At 42.8% G+C, this 17191-nt stretch overlaps 1 protein-coding gene across 2 annotated transcripts in view; it reads left to right on the top strand.

The window, feature by feature from the left end:
- The window catches only part of ccdc13 (coiled-coil domain containing 13), a 39733-nt gene that overhangs the window by 18268 nt on the left and 4274 nt on the right, over nt 1–17191 (top strand). The window contains exons 8-14 of one of the 2 annotated variants that reach the window (XM_055663518.1): nt 480–656; nt 2126–2323; nt 7348–7502; nt 11079–11162; nt 12014–12133; nt 13409–13563; nt 16189–16291. In XM_055663518.1, coding sequence (XP_055519493.1) covers nt 480–656; nt 2126–2323; nt 7348–7502; nt 11079–11162; nt 12014–12133; nt 13409–13563; nt 16189–16291 — 992 coding nt within the window. The remainder of the gene's footprint in view (nt 1–479; nt 657–2125; nt 2324–7347; nt 7503–11078; nt 11163–12013; nt 12134–13408; nt 13564–16188; nt 16292–17191) is intronic. The other variant, XM_055663524.1, reaches the window with a different exon arrangement.

Below are 17191 nucleotides of genomic sequence, written 5' to 3'. Positions count from 1 at the left end.
GTTTCTCTGCAGAGTCCTCATACATTTTAACAACAGCAGAGGACATCTGGATCTTTCCCTATCTTGCATATCAATCTCGGGCTCAGACTAGCCTGGCGCCATTCACAGCCTGTGATTTTCCACAGACAGAGGCCAAGCAAGTCTTGCAGATGCAGGGATCCTCCATTTTATAGTGTCTTTAATTTGTTCAATATTAACAGCGTTTTGTATCGGGACCTTTCCCAAGGACAGTTAAGGATGGGGAATAAAGGCTGTATTTGTCTGAGACACCCATAATCAATAGCTGAATAAAAAAATTATAGTGGAGAAAGAGAAAAGGGGCATCAGGACAGGAGCACATCCTTGTAGGCAGACCATCGTTTCCGAAAGGTGGTGTCAGTACTATGTCCATGGACACCAACTGATTGACTCCCTAGCAGCAAAGCCAATGATGTCATCTATGAATATTTATACAAGCTGTGCTTTATTCATTTTCTTAGAGAATGACTGGTGACTATGAGAAGCTGAAAAAAGATCACGAGGATCTCAAGAGCAAATTCGATGGATCAAAAGCAAGAATCCAGGTTCTGTCCATGGAGCTGAAAACTCTAAAGAGTCAAGTGGTAACACTTCTCCAGAAAGGAAAGCATGATGATGAACTTGTTGATGCATTGCTGGTGAGAAATCATATTTACTTAAGATAAAAATGAAGGGTGTGAAGCACCATGTTTCAAAAAAGCTGGCTGGTTTGGTGCACAATATTAAGTAGATCAGACAGCGTATGTGTGGAGAGATTAATTGTTTTGGTGTTGCTAGTTTGAGTAGAATGAATAAAACTAACAATTTTCCTGCTAAAGATAGTCACAAGTTGCTGGATGCCCTCCACCGAAAACGGTGTCTGAGACGGGCCGGGAAGATCATCAAGGACCCCTCCCACCCTAACCATGGACTGTTTGCCCTCCTCCCATCAGGGAGGCGGTACAGGAGCCTCAGGTCTCGTACAAGTAGGATGAGGAATAGCTTCTTCAACAACACTATCACATTGCTGAACTCGGAGTCCCGCCGATAGATTTCTCCTGTCTCTCCGTCCACATTGTTTGCTTATTCTGTATTTTTATTTCTATATTGCACTATTACTACGGACAGACGCTAAACTGCATTTCGTTGTACCCATACTTGTATCTGTGCAATGACAATAAAGTTGAATTGAATTGAATTGAATTGAATTGAATTGGTGTAACTCAGTGGGACAGGCAGCATTTCTGGAGAAAAAGGATGGGTGCTTTTTCTCCAGAGATGCTGCCTGACCTGCTGAGTTACTCCATCAGTTTGTGTGTATCTTTGGTATAAACCAGCATATGCAGTTCCTTGTTTCTACAGTTATCCTGTTAGTCTGAGTGTCCTGGATGCCATTGCATCATGTCAGCCTCCCTGAAACTGGCCATTCAGTTCATTTTTTGCTTCCTCTAGAGCAAGGCTAAGCATTGTTGATGAGTGGATCGTAGGCTTATCCCATGGCATGTGAAAATTCTACCACTCAACCACTGCAACCTGTTCATTTACAACTCAACCTAGACTAACTCAGATAAAACAGAACACTGGTACTTATTTATTTGTTATTTTGGGACACAGGTTGCCTGCTGCATGAATTAACAATGGTGGTCATTGGTGGCCCTTCTCTCTCCACACGGATGAGAGGGATTGTGAGGATCAAAGTTAAGTATGGGGTAAAAACGTTGTTCATTTTCTAACCATGCCATTGATATGGACTTAGCCCAGTTCTTTTGGGCTGGAACACTGCTTCTTTATGGAGGGTGACATTCTCCTGACAGTTAAAATTATGAATTTTAAAGGACATTTGGTAGATATATGGTTAGGGAGGGTTTAGAGGGCTATGGGCCAATGCCTAAAAGGTAGGCCGAAGACCTGATTCTGAGCTGTACAGCTCTATAAATCATTGCTTCAATATAAAAATGGTAGGTGCCAGGACAAGGTTTGATATTCCCATCTCCTCTGCTGACCACACATGTATTGTTCTTACTGGGGAGAGAGGGTTTAAATCAACTCTTTAACCATCCATTGCAAAGAGCAAGAAGCACAATGTTATTGACAATAGACTTTCTCTCGTATATCGGATCTCTTACAGAAACAGCAGAAGCAAATGCAGGAACTTCTAGCTCATGCGAATGAACAGGGTTCGAAGGGCAAGGAAAATACGAGCCAGCATCTGAACGTTGAAGCTCAGAAGCAGGACTTCCTGATTGGAGAGCTGAAACAGTTGGTAACTGAGCGGGAAGCCAAGGTGAATGATCTTGAGAAAGAGATCAGACAGCTACTGCTAAAGGTATGCAAAAGGCTGTTGCTCATCCCAGGAAATTGGGTCGGGCAGCATCTCTGGAGAACATGGATAGGTGACGTTTCGGGTCACGACTCATCCCAGAACTTGATGTTGTCTTTGCACTGTTTACAATGCTTCAGTGAAATAAGACTTCAGCAGTCCAGCATTAGATATATTTTTAAACCACAGACAATATTTAGTGTCTGAAGCTACAGCCAGAGAGGTGAGGCCTTGTTCTCACTCTAATTCTGCTGGGACATTTAATTTGGGGAATTGTTCCCAATTAATGAACTGAGGCTCACTAAAACCCAACATATATATGAAATGAATCTTTTGCAAAAATATAGATATTGTTATTACTGTTTATTATTGTTATGTGTACCAAGATACAGCGTGCAATCCAGTCAAATCATACCATACATGAGTACAATCAAGCCAACACAAGTACAACAGAGAGTGCAGAGAGATAAATAAACAGAATGCAGCATTGTAGTTATAGCATTGTAGCACTACTGCTATAGTGAAAAGTGCCATTTTGTTAAAGAAGTGCAAAGGATGCAAGGGTAGGTCGACTGATCGAGACTACACACTTTGCTTATGAGAGGATTGTTCAGTAGTCTGATAACAGTGGGGAAGAAGCTGTTCCTGAATCTGGTCTTATGTGTGTTCAAGCATTTGTATCTTCGGGCTAAGCTGTGGAAAACTCATTGATTTTATCAGTTTCGTCATGAACTTCCACCCTGTGCTCAAATTCACTCTGACACTGCGCACACCATTTCTTGAACTATCTGACTCCATCGCAGGTGACAGACTATAAACTGATCTACCACAAAGCTATTGTCTCCCACTACTACTTTGACTATACCTTCTTGCAAGGATAACATCCCTCACTGTCAATTTCTCTGTCTCCATTGAATCTGCTCCCAAGATCCCTTTCTTCAGTGAGCACAATTCGCTCCTGCTGCTGTGATGAAGCCCTCACCTATGTCTCCACTATTTCCAGCAGTTCTGCTCTTTCTCACTCCACCCCTCACTCCCCTCCCCAGACAGAACGAGGATCACCACCATCACAGGGCACATCTTCTTGTTCAAGTTCAAGTTCAAGTTAGTTTATTATCATGTGTCCCTGTATGGAACAATTAAATTCTTGCTTTGCTTCAGCACACAGAACATAGTAGGCATTTACTACAAAACAGATAAGTGTGTCCATATACCATAATATAAATATATACACACATGAATAAATAAACTGATAAAGTGCAAATCAGAGTTTGTCCGAGCCAGGTTTAATAGACTGATGGCTGTGGGGAAGTAGCTATTCCTGAACCTGGTTGTTGCAGTCTTCAGGCTCCTGTACCTTCTACCTGAAGGTAGCAGGGAGATGAGTGTGTGGCCAGGATGGTGTGGGTCCTTGATGATACTGCCAGCCTTTTTGAGGCAGCGACTGCGATAAATCCCCTCGATGGAAGGAAGGTCAGAGCCGATGATGGACTGGGCAGTGTTTACTACTTTTTGTAGTCTTTTCCTCTCCAGGGCGCTCAAATTGCCGAACCAAGCCACGATGCAACCGGTCAGCATGCTCTCTACTGTGCACCTGTAGAAGTTAGAGAGAGTCTTCCTTGACAAACCGACTCTCCGTAATCTTCTCAGGAAGTAGAGGCGCTGATGAGCTTTCTTGATAATTGCATTAGTGTTCTCGGACCAGGAGACGTGCATTCCCAGGAATTTGAAGCTCTTGACCCTTTCAACCATCAACCAGTTGATATAAATGTGGCTGTGGGTCCCCCTCCTACTCCTTGCAAAGTCCACAATCAGTTCTTTGGTTTTGCTGGTGTTGAGGGCCAGGTTATTGCGCTGGCACCATATGGACAGTTGCTCGATCTCCCTTCTATATTCTGATTCATCCCCATCAGTGATACGCCCCACAATAGTGTTGTCGTCAGCGAACTTGATGATGGAGTTCGCACTGTGACTGGCTACGCAGTCATGAATATAGAGTGAGTACAGCAGGGGGTTGAGCACGCAGCCTTGAGGTGCTCCCTTGCTGATTGTTATCGAGGCTGACACATTTCCACCAATGCGAACAGACTGTGGTCTGTGAATGAGGAAGTCGAGGATCCAATTGCAGAGGGATGCGCAGAGACCCAGTTCTGCGAGTTTGGTAACCAGCTTGGAGGGGATGATTGTGTTAAATGCCGAGCTGTAATCGATGAATAACAGCCTGACATATGAGTTTTTGTTGTCCAAGTGGTCCAGAGCGGAGTGGAAGGCCAGCGAAATCGCATCCACCATTGATCTGTTGTGGCGGTAAGCGAACTGCAGTGGGTCCAGGTTTTTGTCGAGGTAGGAGTTGATTTGCTCCATGATCAACCTCTCAAAGCACTTCATCACCACCGGCGTTAGTGCCACTGGTCGATAGTCATTGAGGCACGTCACCTTACTCTTCTTGGGCACTGGTATAATTGATGCTCTTTTAAAGCAGGTGGGGACCTCAGACCTCAGAAGTGAGAGGTTGAAAATGTCCGTAAAAACTCCAGCCAGTTGGTCCGCACAGGTTTTTAGAACACGACCGGGTATACCATCAGGTCCAGGTGCTTTTCGGGGGTTCACCCCTCTGAAGGATTTCCTGACGTCGGCCTCTGTGACTGAGACTGAAATGCCATCACAGCAAATGGGGGATCGGGAAGGCACATCAGTATTCTCCCTGTCAAAGCGTGCGTAAAACGCATTGAGCTCGTCAGGGAGTGATGTTTCGCCAACATTCGAGCTGCCTCCTGTTTTCGCCTTGTAGGAGGTGATTGCATTCAGGCCCATCTGTCTCATGTCCTCCAGTTTGGATCAGAAGTCTCTTTTGTCCTTTTTGATGGCCTTACCAAGGTCGTATCTGGACTTCATGTCGGCCACTGTATCATCGGAAGTGAATGCCCTGTGTCTGGACTTCAGAAGAGTGCGGATCTCAAAGTTCATCCAAGGTTTCTGATTGGGAAACACTCGGAAGGTTTTTGTGGGGATGCAGTCCTCCACACATTTCTTTATGAAGTCTGTAACGACTGTGGCGTATTCGTTCAAGTCCGTTGCCGAGTCCTTGAACATTGCCCAGTCTACAGACTCCAAACAGTCCTGGAGTTGTTCCTCTGCCCCCCCCCCCCCCCCCCCACCCCCCCCCAACCAGCTTTGTACACTGTCCTCACCTCTGGGGGTGCGCTCTTCAACTGCTGCCTGTTGGCAAGAAGAAGTAGCACCGCAGTATGGTCGGATTTACCGAAGTGTGGGCGAGGGATAGAACGATAGGCATTCTTGATGGTGGTGTAGCAGTGGTCGAGGGTGTTTGGTCCTCTGGTGCAGCAGGAGACATGTTGGTGGAAGTTAGGGAGTGATTTCTTTATGTTTGCCTTATTGAAGTCCCCAGCTATGGTGGTAAATGCCTCGGGGTAAGACGTCTGGTGTTTGTTGACCACGGCGTGCAGCTCCTCCAGTGCCAGACAGACGTCTGCTTGTGGTGGAATGTAGACCATGGTCAGGATAATGGAGGTGAATTCCCTTGGGAGATAGAAGAGACGGCACTTCACCGCCAGATGTTCGAGGTGTGGAGAGCAGGAGATGGACAGGACTGCCACGTCTGAGCACCACGCAGAGTTGACCATGAGGCAGACGCCTCCTCCTCTCCCTTTCCCAGATGTCAGGGTACAGTCCATACGGTGGATGGAGAACCCTTCAGGGTTCCCACCCCTTTCTGCAGAGACCATTCTCTGCAACTCCTTAATTCCTCATCCCTCCCCTCCCAATCTTGCTTCCTTCCTCTGAAACCACAGGAATGATCACATCTGCCTCTCTACATCCTCTCTCACTTCCATCCATGTACCCCATCAAACTTTCGAGCTAAGACGTATGTTAACTTGCATTTCTTCCAACCTCGCCTATTGCATTCATTGCTCCGATGTGGTCTCCACATTGGTAAGACCAAGTGTATCTATAGACTAGGTTTTGCTGAAGGCTTGCGCTCTGCCTGCCAAGGACTGCTGGAGCTCCCAGTTGCTAACCATTTTAACTACTCTTTCCATTCCTATATTGACCTTTATGTTGTTGGGCTCCAGGTGTTCGGCAAAACAGTTGCCTTGTCTTTATCTAATTATAAGCTCCAGGGCATTTTTCTGCTTTTAGTCAGTATAGTCTTAGAATTGGACAGCACAGATACAGATCCTTTGGACCACCATGACCTTTCTGCATGTGGTACCTACCTTCATTAATCCCATTTACCAGTATTAGGTCTGTAGGCTTGGCGATTCAACTACAGTTTGCCTCACACTTTTTGTCGAAAGATAGAAACTCTTCCAGATGGTCATTTACACTGAGAAAGATTCTAAAATATTGCTTTACTGTTGTCACGTGTACCGAGATATAGAGAAAAAAATGTTATTTTGAATGCAATCCAGTCAAATCAAACATGAGTACAATCAAGCCATACACAAATACAACAGATAATACAAAGAGAAAAAAACTATAGTGGAGAATATAATGAATATATAACATTACAGCTACAGATAAAGTGCAAATAAAAAAAGAGTCAGTGCAGTTAGTGCAAGACCTGCAAAGAGGTAGGTTGGGAGATCGGGATTACACCCTAGTTTATGGGAGGATCGTTCAGAACTCTGCCAACAGCAGGGAAGAAACTGTTCCTGAATTTAATGGTACGTTGCTTTTGTAAGCTTTTGTATCTTCGGCACGATGGGAGAGAGGTGCAGAGGGAATGACATTTGGTCATTGATTATATTAATAGCCTTTAAATATAAAATATTTATGCAGCCAAGTAACCTCAAATGACTTGTATCCGACTAAGGGTGGATCAAGAAGGCCATACTGGCCATACTGGTAATTTCAACGTTGTGTGGCTGGTAGATGAACTAAACAGTTTGACACCTCCCCCCAGCAGGTAACTTGTCCATCTGGCCTCCATTTTAAGGCATTGATTTATGCATCATGTTTGTTCCCACATGATGGTCATAATGAGATTCATATACTTTGTTACACAGCAACAGCAGGAGAAGAAAGTGTTAGCTGATCAGCCAGTGGTAAATCCCACTCATTCCCACCCTTCCTCAGCTCAACTGGACACTGACAGTGGCTTGTCAGTACCGGATTCTCTGACGGCTGATGGTGAACTCTCAGGAAGACCAATATCTGCCTGGTAAGACAATTCAAAATATGAAGCATTGAAAAAACTCCATCAAGCTCAAATTGAACAAAATTTGGCATATTATACAAAATGTAACAACCTCAATATTTTATCCATATTGAGAACTCTTACCAGTTTAAGGACAGACCAAGATTATCTCTACCTACTTAGACCAAGAGCATCTTAGACCAAGACTATTATGAATGAGACGTATGAATTCCAAACTATCAAGAGAGGCAAGGGGATCTAGCTTTGGGTAATTGGACACATTTCTCTCTGACATAACTTCTCAAATGACCCCACCTTTCCTTCAGCCAGTTTCTTAACTGTTAATGGGATATAGAGTCAAGAGTGTTTAATTCCGATATCTACTGGGAACTGACAATGAAAGTTCTTGCTTGCAGCAGCTTTACAGGTCCATTAACATAATTACACAACAGCTACATATACAATAATCAATAATGCAATAAGTTATCAGTAATACTTTGTAACCAGACCATAATAGGGCCCTGTATTTTACCCTGAATTGCCATGATCAGAGTTGAAGTCATAAACTTTCACCTTGTTAAGACCATTTGAAGTACAAGACAGACCTCTTAGGACTCAATGCAATTCACTAGTGCCGTCACACCTCAAAGTTAAGGATGTGATTAGAACCAATGCCGTTAATAACGTTTGTGTTGTTTTAGATGCTGTGTATGTTTGCTCCTGATGCTCAAATTCACAAATTCAGTTAAACTAATAGATTTTTAGTTTAATTTGTCTTTCTAGCATGCTTTTCCAGCTTTCTTCTCACCCCCCGCCCCTACAATCAGTCTGAAGAAGGATCTCAACCCAAAACGTCACCTATACATGTTCTCCGGAGATGTTGCCTGACCTGCTGAATTATTCCAGCACTTTGTGTCCTTTTGTGTATTAATCAGCATCTGCATTCTTTGTTTCAACACTGCTTCTTTAAATACTAGCATCAGCTAATCTGTTACCAATCTTCTGAGGTCTTCCCATTGAATCACTTCTGCAAAACGACCTGAATATTTCATAGATTTCCTTCTTGGTTTTCTTGGTCCTCAAGTGAATAACTGTGGTTACACTGCTGGACTAAAAATCCTGAGGCATGGGCTAACAATTCAGTGACCCAGGTTCAAATCCTACCATGGCAACTGGCAACATCTCTGGAGAGAAGTGAGTCTAAAGGAGGGTCCTGACCTGAAACATCGTCTGTCCATTTCCATCCACAGATGTGGATGTGTCTTTGTGTCCCAGTATCAGACTCCTGAGTCATCTCAAGAACCCTAAATAAATATGCACAAAAATCATTCTTGAATAGAGTGACCAACAATGACAATAAATAAATCTATAAGAGTGCTCATGCCTTCCCAGTGGGTATATGGAGGAAGTGGCCATTCACATTCTGCTTGCTATTGTATACTTTGCATCTCTTAAGTTTTTCACATTTTCTCAAATTCTCTTCTTTTTGCTGTGATTTTTGCCAGCATCCCTTGAAATACCTTTCCCCTTTTCCTTGTGAGATTTGTAAATTTTCATTTTTTAACACCTGAAGTAGCTTTAAAATTGTTACTCCATTCTGGCTACTCCTATTGTTCATCTGAACTATTTACTTAAAGGAGTTCTCCACTATTGCAATTTACATTCTGTAGTTGTGTTTTTCGTGTAGGAGGGAAACAGGGGTTTATAATATTAGAGTGACTGATTCACACAAGGAAAGGAGGCAGTAAGATATTTGGTCGCATTTCTCTTATTATGTTACACAGTCTCTCGCGGCTGGAAACATGATGGGAGTGTGCAATTGAATGTGAATCCCACAACCTGATGGTGCAGCCCAGCTCAAAGAAGGGTCTTGACCCGAAACATCACCTATCCATGTTCTACAGAGATGCTGCCTGACCTGCTGAGTTCCTCCAGGTCAGGCAGCATCTGAGTTACTCCAGGTCAGGCAGCATGTTAAATGGTCAGCTCGACATAGATTACCAAACCTATACCAAATCCAAACCTATTAGGAGCAGACAAGGGCAATTTGAGATACCAGCTACCAAGACAGATGTGTACAGCAATTTATTCTTCCCCCGCACAATTACAGCATGGAATAGTCTTCACCCTACCATAGTTACTCAACCAGACGCAACTAAATTTAAGGTAGCTCTTCTTCTCCAAGAATCCTTTTTTGCTTGTCCACCCTCTGCCACCTCCAGTTTAAATTCCATTTGGAATATTTTGGAGGACCAAGAACAAGAGCACCATGTCCCCAGGCTTAAAGATAGATTAGAAGTGTTGACCTGTGTTTATTTTATGAAGATAATACTTACATTGTTATCAAACCCGTAAAGAGTAAACGTCAGTGCTTCCAGCTGAGAGCCCAGGTCAAGTAACTCAAATTACAGCCGCCCATCATCAGTTGTTTCCTGCTGAGTCTGTCCTTAAGTGCCCAGAATGAAGTGGATAATTGGACTTAACTAACTGAGGGTGAAATCGTAGCCTTGGGTGATCTTCGGATTAGACAAACACTTCTTTCTTGGTTCAGGTCATGTGCCTCACAGTAGAAGTAGAGAGTCAGTCAAAAGGAGGTTTTGACTTACTGTGTCTACATAAAATGAAGCCTATGACAAGGTGAAAAAGAGTAAAGTTGGGAGGGAGGCTCAACATCAATAAAATTAAAAATGTTTAAACTGCAGATGCAGGTTTACAAAGATAGACACAGTGCTGGATAATTTAACAGGTCAGCATCCATGGAGAACAAGGTTAGGTGACGTTTCAGGTTAGGATCCTTCAAGTTGAAAATCTAGTAATTGTTTCTGAGACTACATAGGATTTATGGCACAGGAACCTCCACAGTGTCTATGCTCTATTTCAACTCCTTTCAACTTTCCTCATTGAGATGTATCAGTGTACTCCTCTGTCCCTTCTGTCTCATGTCTATATCCAACCTTTGCGTAAAAGCATCTAAATTCTTTGCTTTGCTATGGTAATGAGCTCTACATTCTCAACACTGTCTTTGGTCAAGAGACGAGCCATTTATTCAGTCTCTGAGTTGGTATTTTAGCCATAGTACTTATGCCAGCTGGTCCAGTTGAATTTCTGGTCAATGGCTGCCCCTCAAGATATTGATGGTGGCGGACTCAGTATTAGTAATGCCGTTGAATATCAAAGGAAAGTGATTATATTCTCTCTTGAGAAAGGTATAATTGCCAGGCAGTTCTGTGTTCTCTGTCTTACCACTTCTGCACGATGGGAACTAACTCTGTTTCATCAGAATTCCCCCTGGGTTTCTTGGTGATTATCTTATATTGATGGCCTGTAGTTATACATTTCCATATTTGGAAACATTATCCCTGTATCCTTTCTTTGAAAACCTCTCATAAATTCAAAGACCACTTTTAGATCAGCCCCAATCTTCTCTTCACAAAGGGTGAGGGACCCAGTCTTGCTGATAGGGAGGCAGTCTCATTTCTCTTACCATCCTTTTAAAATTTTGCTATGCCCTTTCGGGTGCTTCCATTGTCTTTTGACAAATATCCAATTGAGATTGTCATGCCCCAACTGAATTTATTATTATTTTCTTAATCCAACCAGTTCGGTATCCAAAATGGGTCACATCCTGATCGAGTCTGCTGCTATGCGATCACGCTCAGGAACTCCTATAGGAAGAACTAACAGGTTTATTCACTTTCTTTAACAAAGAGTTTTGTGCTTTGATTATAAAGATCTGAAAGCTTGTTACTATATAAGTGCTAGGACCAACAGAGTGGTATGCTCATCAAGGCATGGGATGAAAATAACTTGTGCATTGACTGATTACAGTCAATTAATATTTTTTGAAAATTAGAACACAAGGAAAGGGGGCAATAAGATATTTGGTCGCTTGAGTCTTTTTCAGCACTCAGGAAAATCTTGGCTATTCTTACAACTGCTGCTTTTGTAGAACATAGAAACGTACAGCATAATAAGGGCCATTCAGCCCACAATGTATGTGTAATATGGCAAATGCAGCCTACAAGTAGCTGCTACAAATGATGGAATTGTGAAAAGATCCTTGAGGGACTCCAAAGATAATTGTGGGAGCTGAAAAAGAAGGCATTGCTGCTGATTCTGTGACTAGGCTGGATTGAGAAAGAGTTATAGTGTCATACAATGTAGAAACAGGCCCTTCAGCCCAACTTGCCTACAATCTCATGATCTTATACACCTCTATAAGATCATCCCTCATCGTCCTGTGCTCCAAGGAATAAAGTCCTAGCCTGTTCAACTTCTCCCTATAGCTTAGGCCCTCAAGTCCTGGCAAAGGTGAAAGAGCATCTTGGAGTACTACATTGAGATTTGTTCAACATGAGACTTCATAGAAGGAGATGGTTAGGTCAATATGCAGAGATGTTCAACTCTCCATTTAGTTTTACCATACTATTACTAGGTAGAAACATCAAATGAGCTATCCGAATTTAAATAGAATAGTATGAATTTAAAGCAAATGAAACTATGTTTTTTTTTAACGTGTTACTTTTCCTCCACAGTGTGAGTCAGATTGATGTGAAACCTCTGCAGTTACAGTGCACAGAGTACAAGGCTTTATATCACGCTGCAGAAGTGGAAAAGGATAAACTAACAGAGCTAGTAACTATCCTGCAGAAGAGGTAAGATCAAGACCACAAATATCCCAATCCAGCATGACCAGCTCCAGTAAGAGAGAATATAACTACTTGCCCTGTAAATTCAATAGCATTACTATTGCCAAATGTCTCACATCAACATCCTGGGGGGACACATTTGACCAGGAAACCAACTGGGACAGCACATCTATACCAGGGCTATAAAATAGGTTCAGATCAAAGGCTAAATAACCTACACTGGGTGACTCACCTGCTGACTCCTCAATCCACAATCTACAAATCAGGAATGTAAACTAAACTAAACTAATGGAATATTATCCATTTGCTTGGCTGTCCAGCACTCAAGAAATTCAATACGATCCAAGACAAAGTATCACCAATCCATCACCCTGACATGAATTTCCTGCACCACCATTGCAATGTTTTCAAAGTGCATACCACCTAAAAATGGCATTGCAGCTACTTGCCTAGGTGACTCCAACATCAATTCCCAATACCAAGAGGAAGGACAGCAGGTGCAAGGGAACACCACATTCTGCAGGTTTCCCTCCAAGTTGCATACTATCTTGAGTTGGTTGCATATTGTGGTTCTGTCACCGTCACTGTGTCTAAATCCTGCAACTCCCTGCCCAACAATGAAGGCTGCCTTCACAAGAAGGACTGCAATGATTCGGGGAGATGGCACACCACAACCTTCACAATGGCATTCAGAGATGGCCAATAAACGTGGCCTTGTCATCGGCAGCTGCATGGATGAGTGGAAATAGGTGTCTAATATTATTGGTGAACTTCTAATATTGATTATTGGAAATACTCTGAAAGTCAGGCAGGATCTATGGAGGTTGAATCAGACTTTGTGATTCAGATCAGTGACCTTTCACACAGTTTAGAAAAAAAATAGATTAAGAATGATTGTCATTCTGTGCAAATTGCTCTCACTTCTTTTACCAGCCTAGAATATATTTCATCTGTACCTAGCAATTTACAGTATCTAATTTCAAAGATGCTAATCCTATAATTCTCCATTTGTTATTGTATTTATCTCACCCAGTGTATCACAGTTCAGACTTCTGACTACAAATGCTGCCCTGCCCATAACCAAGCTTTTTGCCAGACAACACATTTATCTGCTGTAATGTGTATTGGTTTGTGGTCATGTTGGCGATGGTTATTGTGAAGTGCCTTTTACCACTTTACAGGCACTGGCGTTTATCGTTGTAGTTGTGTTATTCCAAGTTTAATTTGTGAATTCTGTGTAGCTTTAAAGGGACGATGCCAATATCACTGACTGTGTTTTAGGTTAAAAGATAGCAATGACAAGATTTTGGATGTTGAGCAGAAGTTTCAAGAACAGCGACGGTGGTCTGTGACTTTAGAGCAACAACTTGGAAAAGCCAAGCTCGATATGGGAAAGAGTCATGACGTTAACAAACTCACCAACAAGAACAAAACAAGTTAAGTGCATTGTTATTGTCTGAGTAGCTAGCTCATTTGGATAGAGTCACAGAGTCATACAGTGTGGAAACAGAGCCTTTGGTCCAACTTGCCTACACCGACCTACACTAGTCTCACCTGTCTGTGTTGGCCCCTATCCCTCTAAAGCTATTCTATCCATGTGCCTGTCCAAATGTTTTCTAAATGTTGTGATAGTAGCTGCCTCAACTACCTCATTTGGCAGCTCATTCCATATACCTACCATGCTATGTGTAAAAAAAAAAAGTCGCTCCTCAGGCTCCTATTAAATTTTTCCCCTCTCACCTTAAACCTGTATCCTCTGGTTCATAATTCCCCTACTCTGGGCAAGAGTCTCTGTGCGTTTACCCTATCTATTCCTCTCAAGATCTTATACAGTAAGGGGTGATAAGGGATGTCAGGGACAGTATAAAAATAAAAGAGAAGAGGTACAACGTAGCAAAGATGAGCGGGAAGCAAGAGGATTGGATAATGTTTAAAGAGCAACAGAAGATAACTAAAAGCAATACGGGGAGAAAAGATGAGGTACGAATTTAAGCTAGTCAAGAATATAAAGGAGGATAGTAAAAGCTTCTTTGGGTATGTGAAGAGGAAAAAATTAGTTAAGACCAAAGCTGGACTCTTGAAGACTGAAAAAGGTGAATTTATTATGGGGAACAAAGAAATGGCAGATGAGTTGAACAGGTAATTTGGATCCGTCTTCACTAAGGAGGACACAAACAATCTCGTGATATACCCGTGGCCTGAGCATCTGGGATGACGGATGAACTGAAAGAAATTCACATTAGGCAGGATATGGTGTTGGGTAAACTGAAGGCTGATAAATCCCCAGGGCCTGATGTTCTGCATCCCAGGGTACTTAAGGAAGTGGCTCTAGAAATAGTGGATGCATTGGTGATCATTTTCCAATGTTCAGTAGATTCAGGATCAGTTCCTGTGGATTGGAGGGTAGCTAATGTTATCCCACATTTTAAGAAAGGCGGGAGAGAGAAAACGGAATTATAGACCAGTTAGCCTGACATCGGTGGTGGGGAAGATGCAGGAGTCAATTATAAAAGATGAAATAGCGGCACATTTGGATTACAGTAACAGGATTGGTCCGAGTCAGCATGGATTTACGAAGGGGAAATCATGCTTGACTAATCTTGTGGAATTTTTTGAGGATGTAAATGGACAATGGAGAGCCAGTGGATGTAGTGACAAGGTTTACAAGTTTAATTCCCGGGATGGCGGGACTGTCATATGCTCAGAGAATGGAGCGGCTGGGCTTGTATACCCTGGAGTTTAGAAGGATGAGAGAGGATCTTATTGAAACATATAAGATTATTAAGGGTTTGGACACGCTAGAGTCAGGAAACATGTTCCTGATGTTGGGGGAATCCAGAACCAGGGGCCACAGTTTCAGAATAAGGGGTGAGCCATTTAGAACGGAGATGAGGAAACACTTTTTCTCACAGATAGTTGTGAGTGTGTGGAATTCTCTGCCTCGGAGGGCGGTGGAGGCCGGTTCTCTGCATACTTTCAAGAGAGAGCTAGATAGGGCTCTTAAAGATAGCGGAGTCAGGGGATATGAGGAGAAGGCAGGAACGGGGTACTGATTGGGGAAGATCAGTGATGATCACATTAAATGGCATGCTGGATCAAAGGGCCGAATGGCCTACTCCTACACCTATTGTCTATTGTCTATTAACTGTGTAAGATTATCCATCATCTTCCTGCACTCCAAGTCCTAGCCTGCTCAACCTCTCCCTATAGCTCAGGCCCTTAAGTGTTGGCATATCCCTACTCTTTCTGCCTACCTGTCTGCCAACCAATCTTCTCTACAGCTTTTCCAACAATCTCTGCCTGTCCAGATGCAGGTTGATCTAAAAAGATTTCAATAATTTCCCTACCGTCCATATTAGCTTGTAAATTCCTGCTTATTCCTTGCTGTTCCTTTGAATAAATTCAGTCACCTGGCACCTCTGCTGTGTTCAGAGAAGCTTGGGTTTGTCTCATCAAGTTGTACAAGTCATACATCATGGAGACGGGCCATTCGGCTAGCTACATCCATTGGTTAATTGGCTCCCATCTATATTAATCCCATCTTCCAGCAATTCCATAGCCTTCTACGTCTAATTGTTTCAAGCGCTCCTCTACAACTTTCTTATATGCTAACCCCCAAAAACTGTACGTCTTTGGGATGTGGGAGGAAACCGGAGCAGCAGGAGGAAACCCGGTCACAGTGAGAATGTGCAAACTCTGCACAGGCAGGACCTGAGCTGGGAGAGCTGCTGTCGCACAGCACCAGAGGATTGCACCACCCGGGTCTCTGGTGCTGTGAGGCAGAGGCTCTACCAGCTATGCCCGCCGATGATGAATAAAGTCTGATTAATGTTGTGTAAAATTGGACCATTAACTCCCTGCTCTTGTATTCAATGCTCCGACCAATCATGGTCAGGACCCCATAGTAGAATAATGGTTTTGCCTTGAGCATAGATGTAATTTATGTTGTTTTGTATTGATTTACTTTAAATCTGTGAGCAGGATTAACAGGTGATCTGTCAAATGTTGCCAATGATTCTAAAAACTAAAACTCATACAGCTCTCTGTTTCACTAAATGAAGGTTTGTCCATCAATACCAGCCTTCTATGTGGCAGTGGTGACCTGTCTCCAGGGAAATCTTCAGCCTTAAGTTTGGAGACACAACTGGAAGAACTGAATATAAGGTAAGAAGTTGTTTAACTTTTATGAGTCCAAATGACTTAATGGCAGCAGTCACTTCCACATTAAGCTTCTCAGTTGTGCAATGAGTTATTAATGATTGGGTGGTGGGCAAACCATGATTACCTGCCTGGCAGACGAGACTTGGAGGCGGCACAGTGGCGTAGCAGTAGAGCTGCTGCCTTACAGCGCCAGAGACCCCGGTTCGATCCTGACTACTGGTGCTGGCTGTCGGGAGTTTGTACATTCTTCCCGTGACCACATGGGTTTTCTCCCAGTTGTGGGAGGAAACCGGAGCAGCAGGAGGAAACACGGTCACAGAGAGAGCGTGCAAACTCTGCACAGACAGGACCCGAGCTGGTAGAGCTGCTGCCTCACAGCACCTGAGGATTTCCTCCCACACTCCAAAGATGTACAGGTTGGTAGGTTAATTTACCTATTTTAAAGTGTAAATTGTCCCTAGTGTGTAGGATAGTGTTAGTGTGTGGCGTGATTGTAAGTCAGCGTGGACTCGTTGGGCCAAAGGGCCTGATTCCGCGATGTATATCTAAAGTCTAAAGTTGTAAACAAGTTGGATACAAAAAAATGTACCTACAAGATATAAACAGAAAATGGAAAATGCTGGAAAACCTAAGCAGCATCTGTGGACAGAAAAAAATGGTTACATGTTGAAGTCTTCACTTAAGGTCTATGCATTGTTGAAATTACTACTTCACTAAGGCATTGTGCATTGTTAAAATGATTTAATTCATGCTGGAAATATCTTACAGTTTTAAGATTTTTTTGACACTTTTTTTTCAAAGATAGTATTAAAAGTTTAAGTGATGAGGCATATTTCCATATCTCCAATTCATAAATCAAGTGAGTTGCAATCAGGAGATGTGGATGGATAGTGAACCTTCTGT

This window comes from Leucoraja erinacea, chromosome 2 (assembly GCF_028641065.1).
Source record: "Leucoraja erinacea ecotype New England chromosome 2, Leri_hhj_1, whole genome shotgun sequence".
In the NCBI taxonomy this organism is placed as follows: domain Eukaryota; kingdom Metazoa; phylum Chordata; class Chondrichthyes; order Rajiformes; family Rajidae; genus Leucoraja; species Leucoraja erinaceus.
This window is presented reverse-complemented; position numbering and strand designations above follow the sequence as displayed.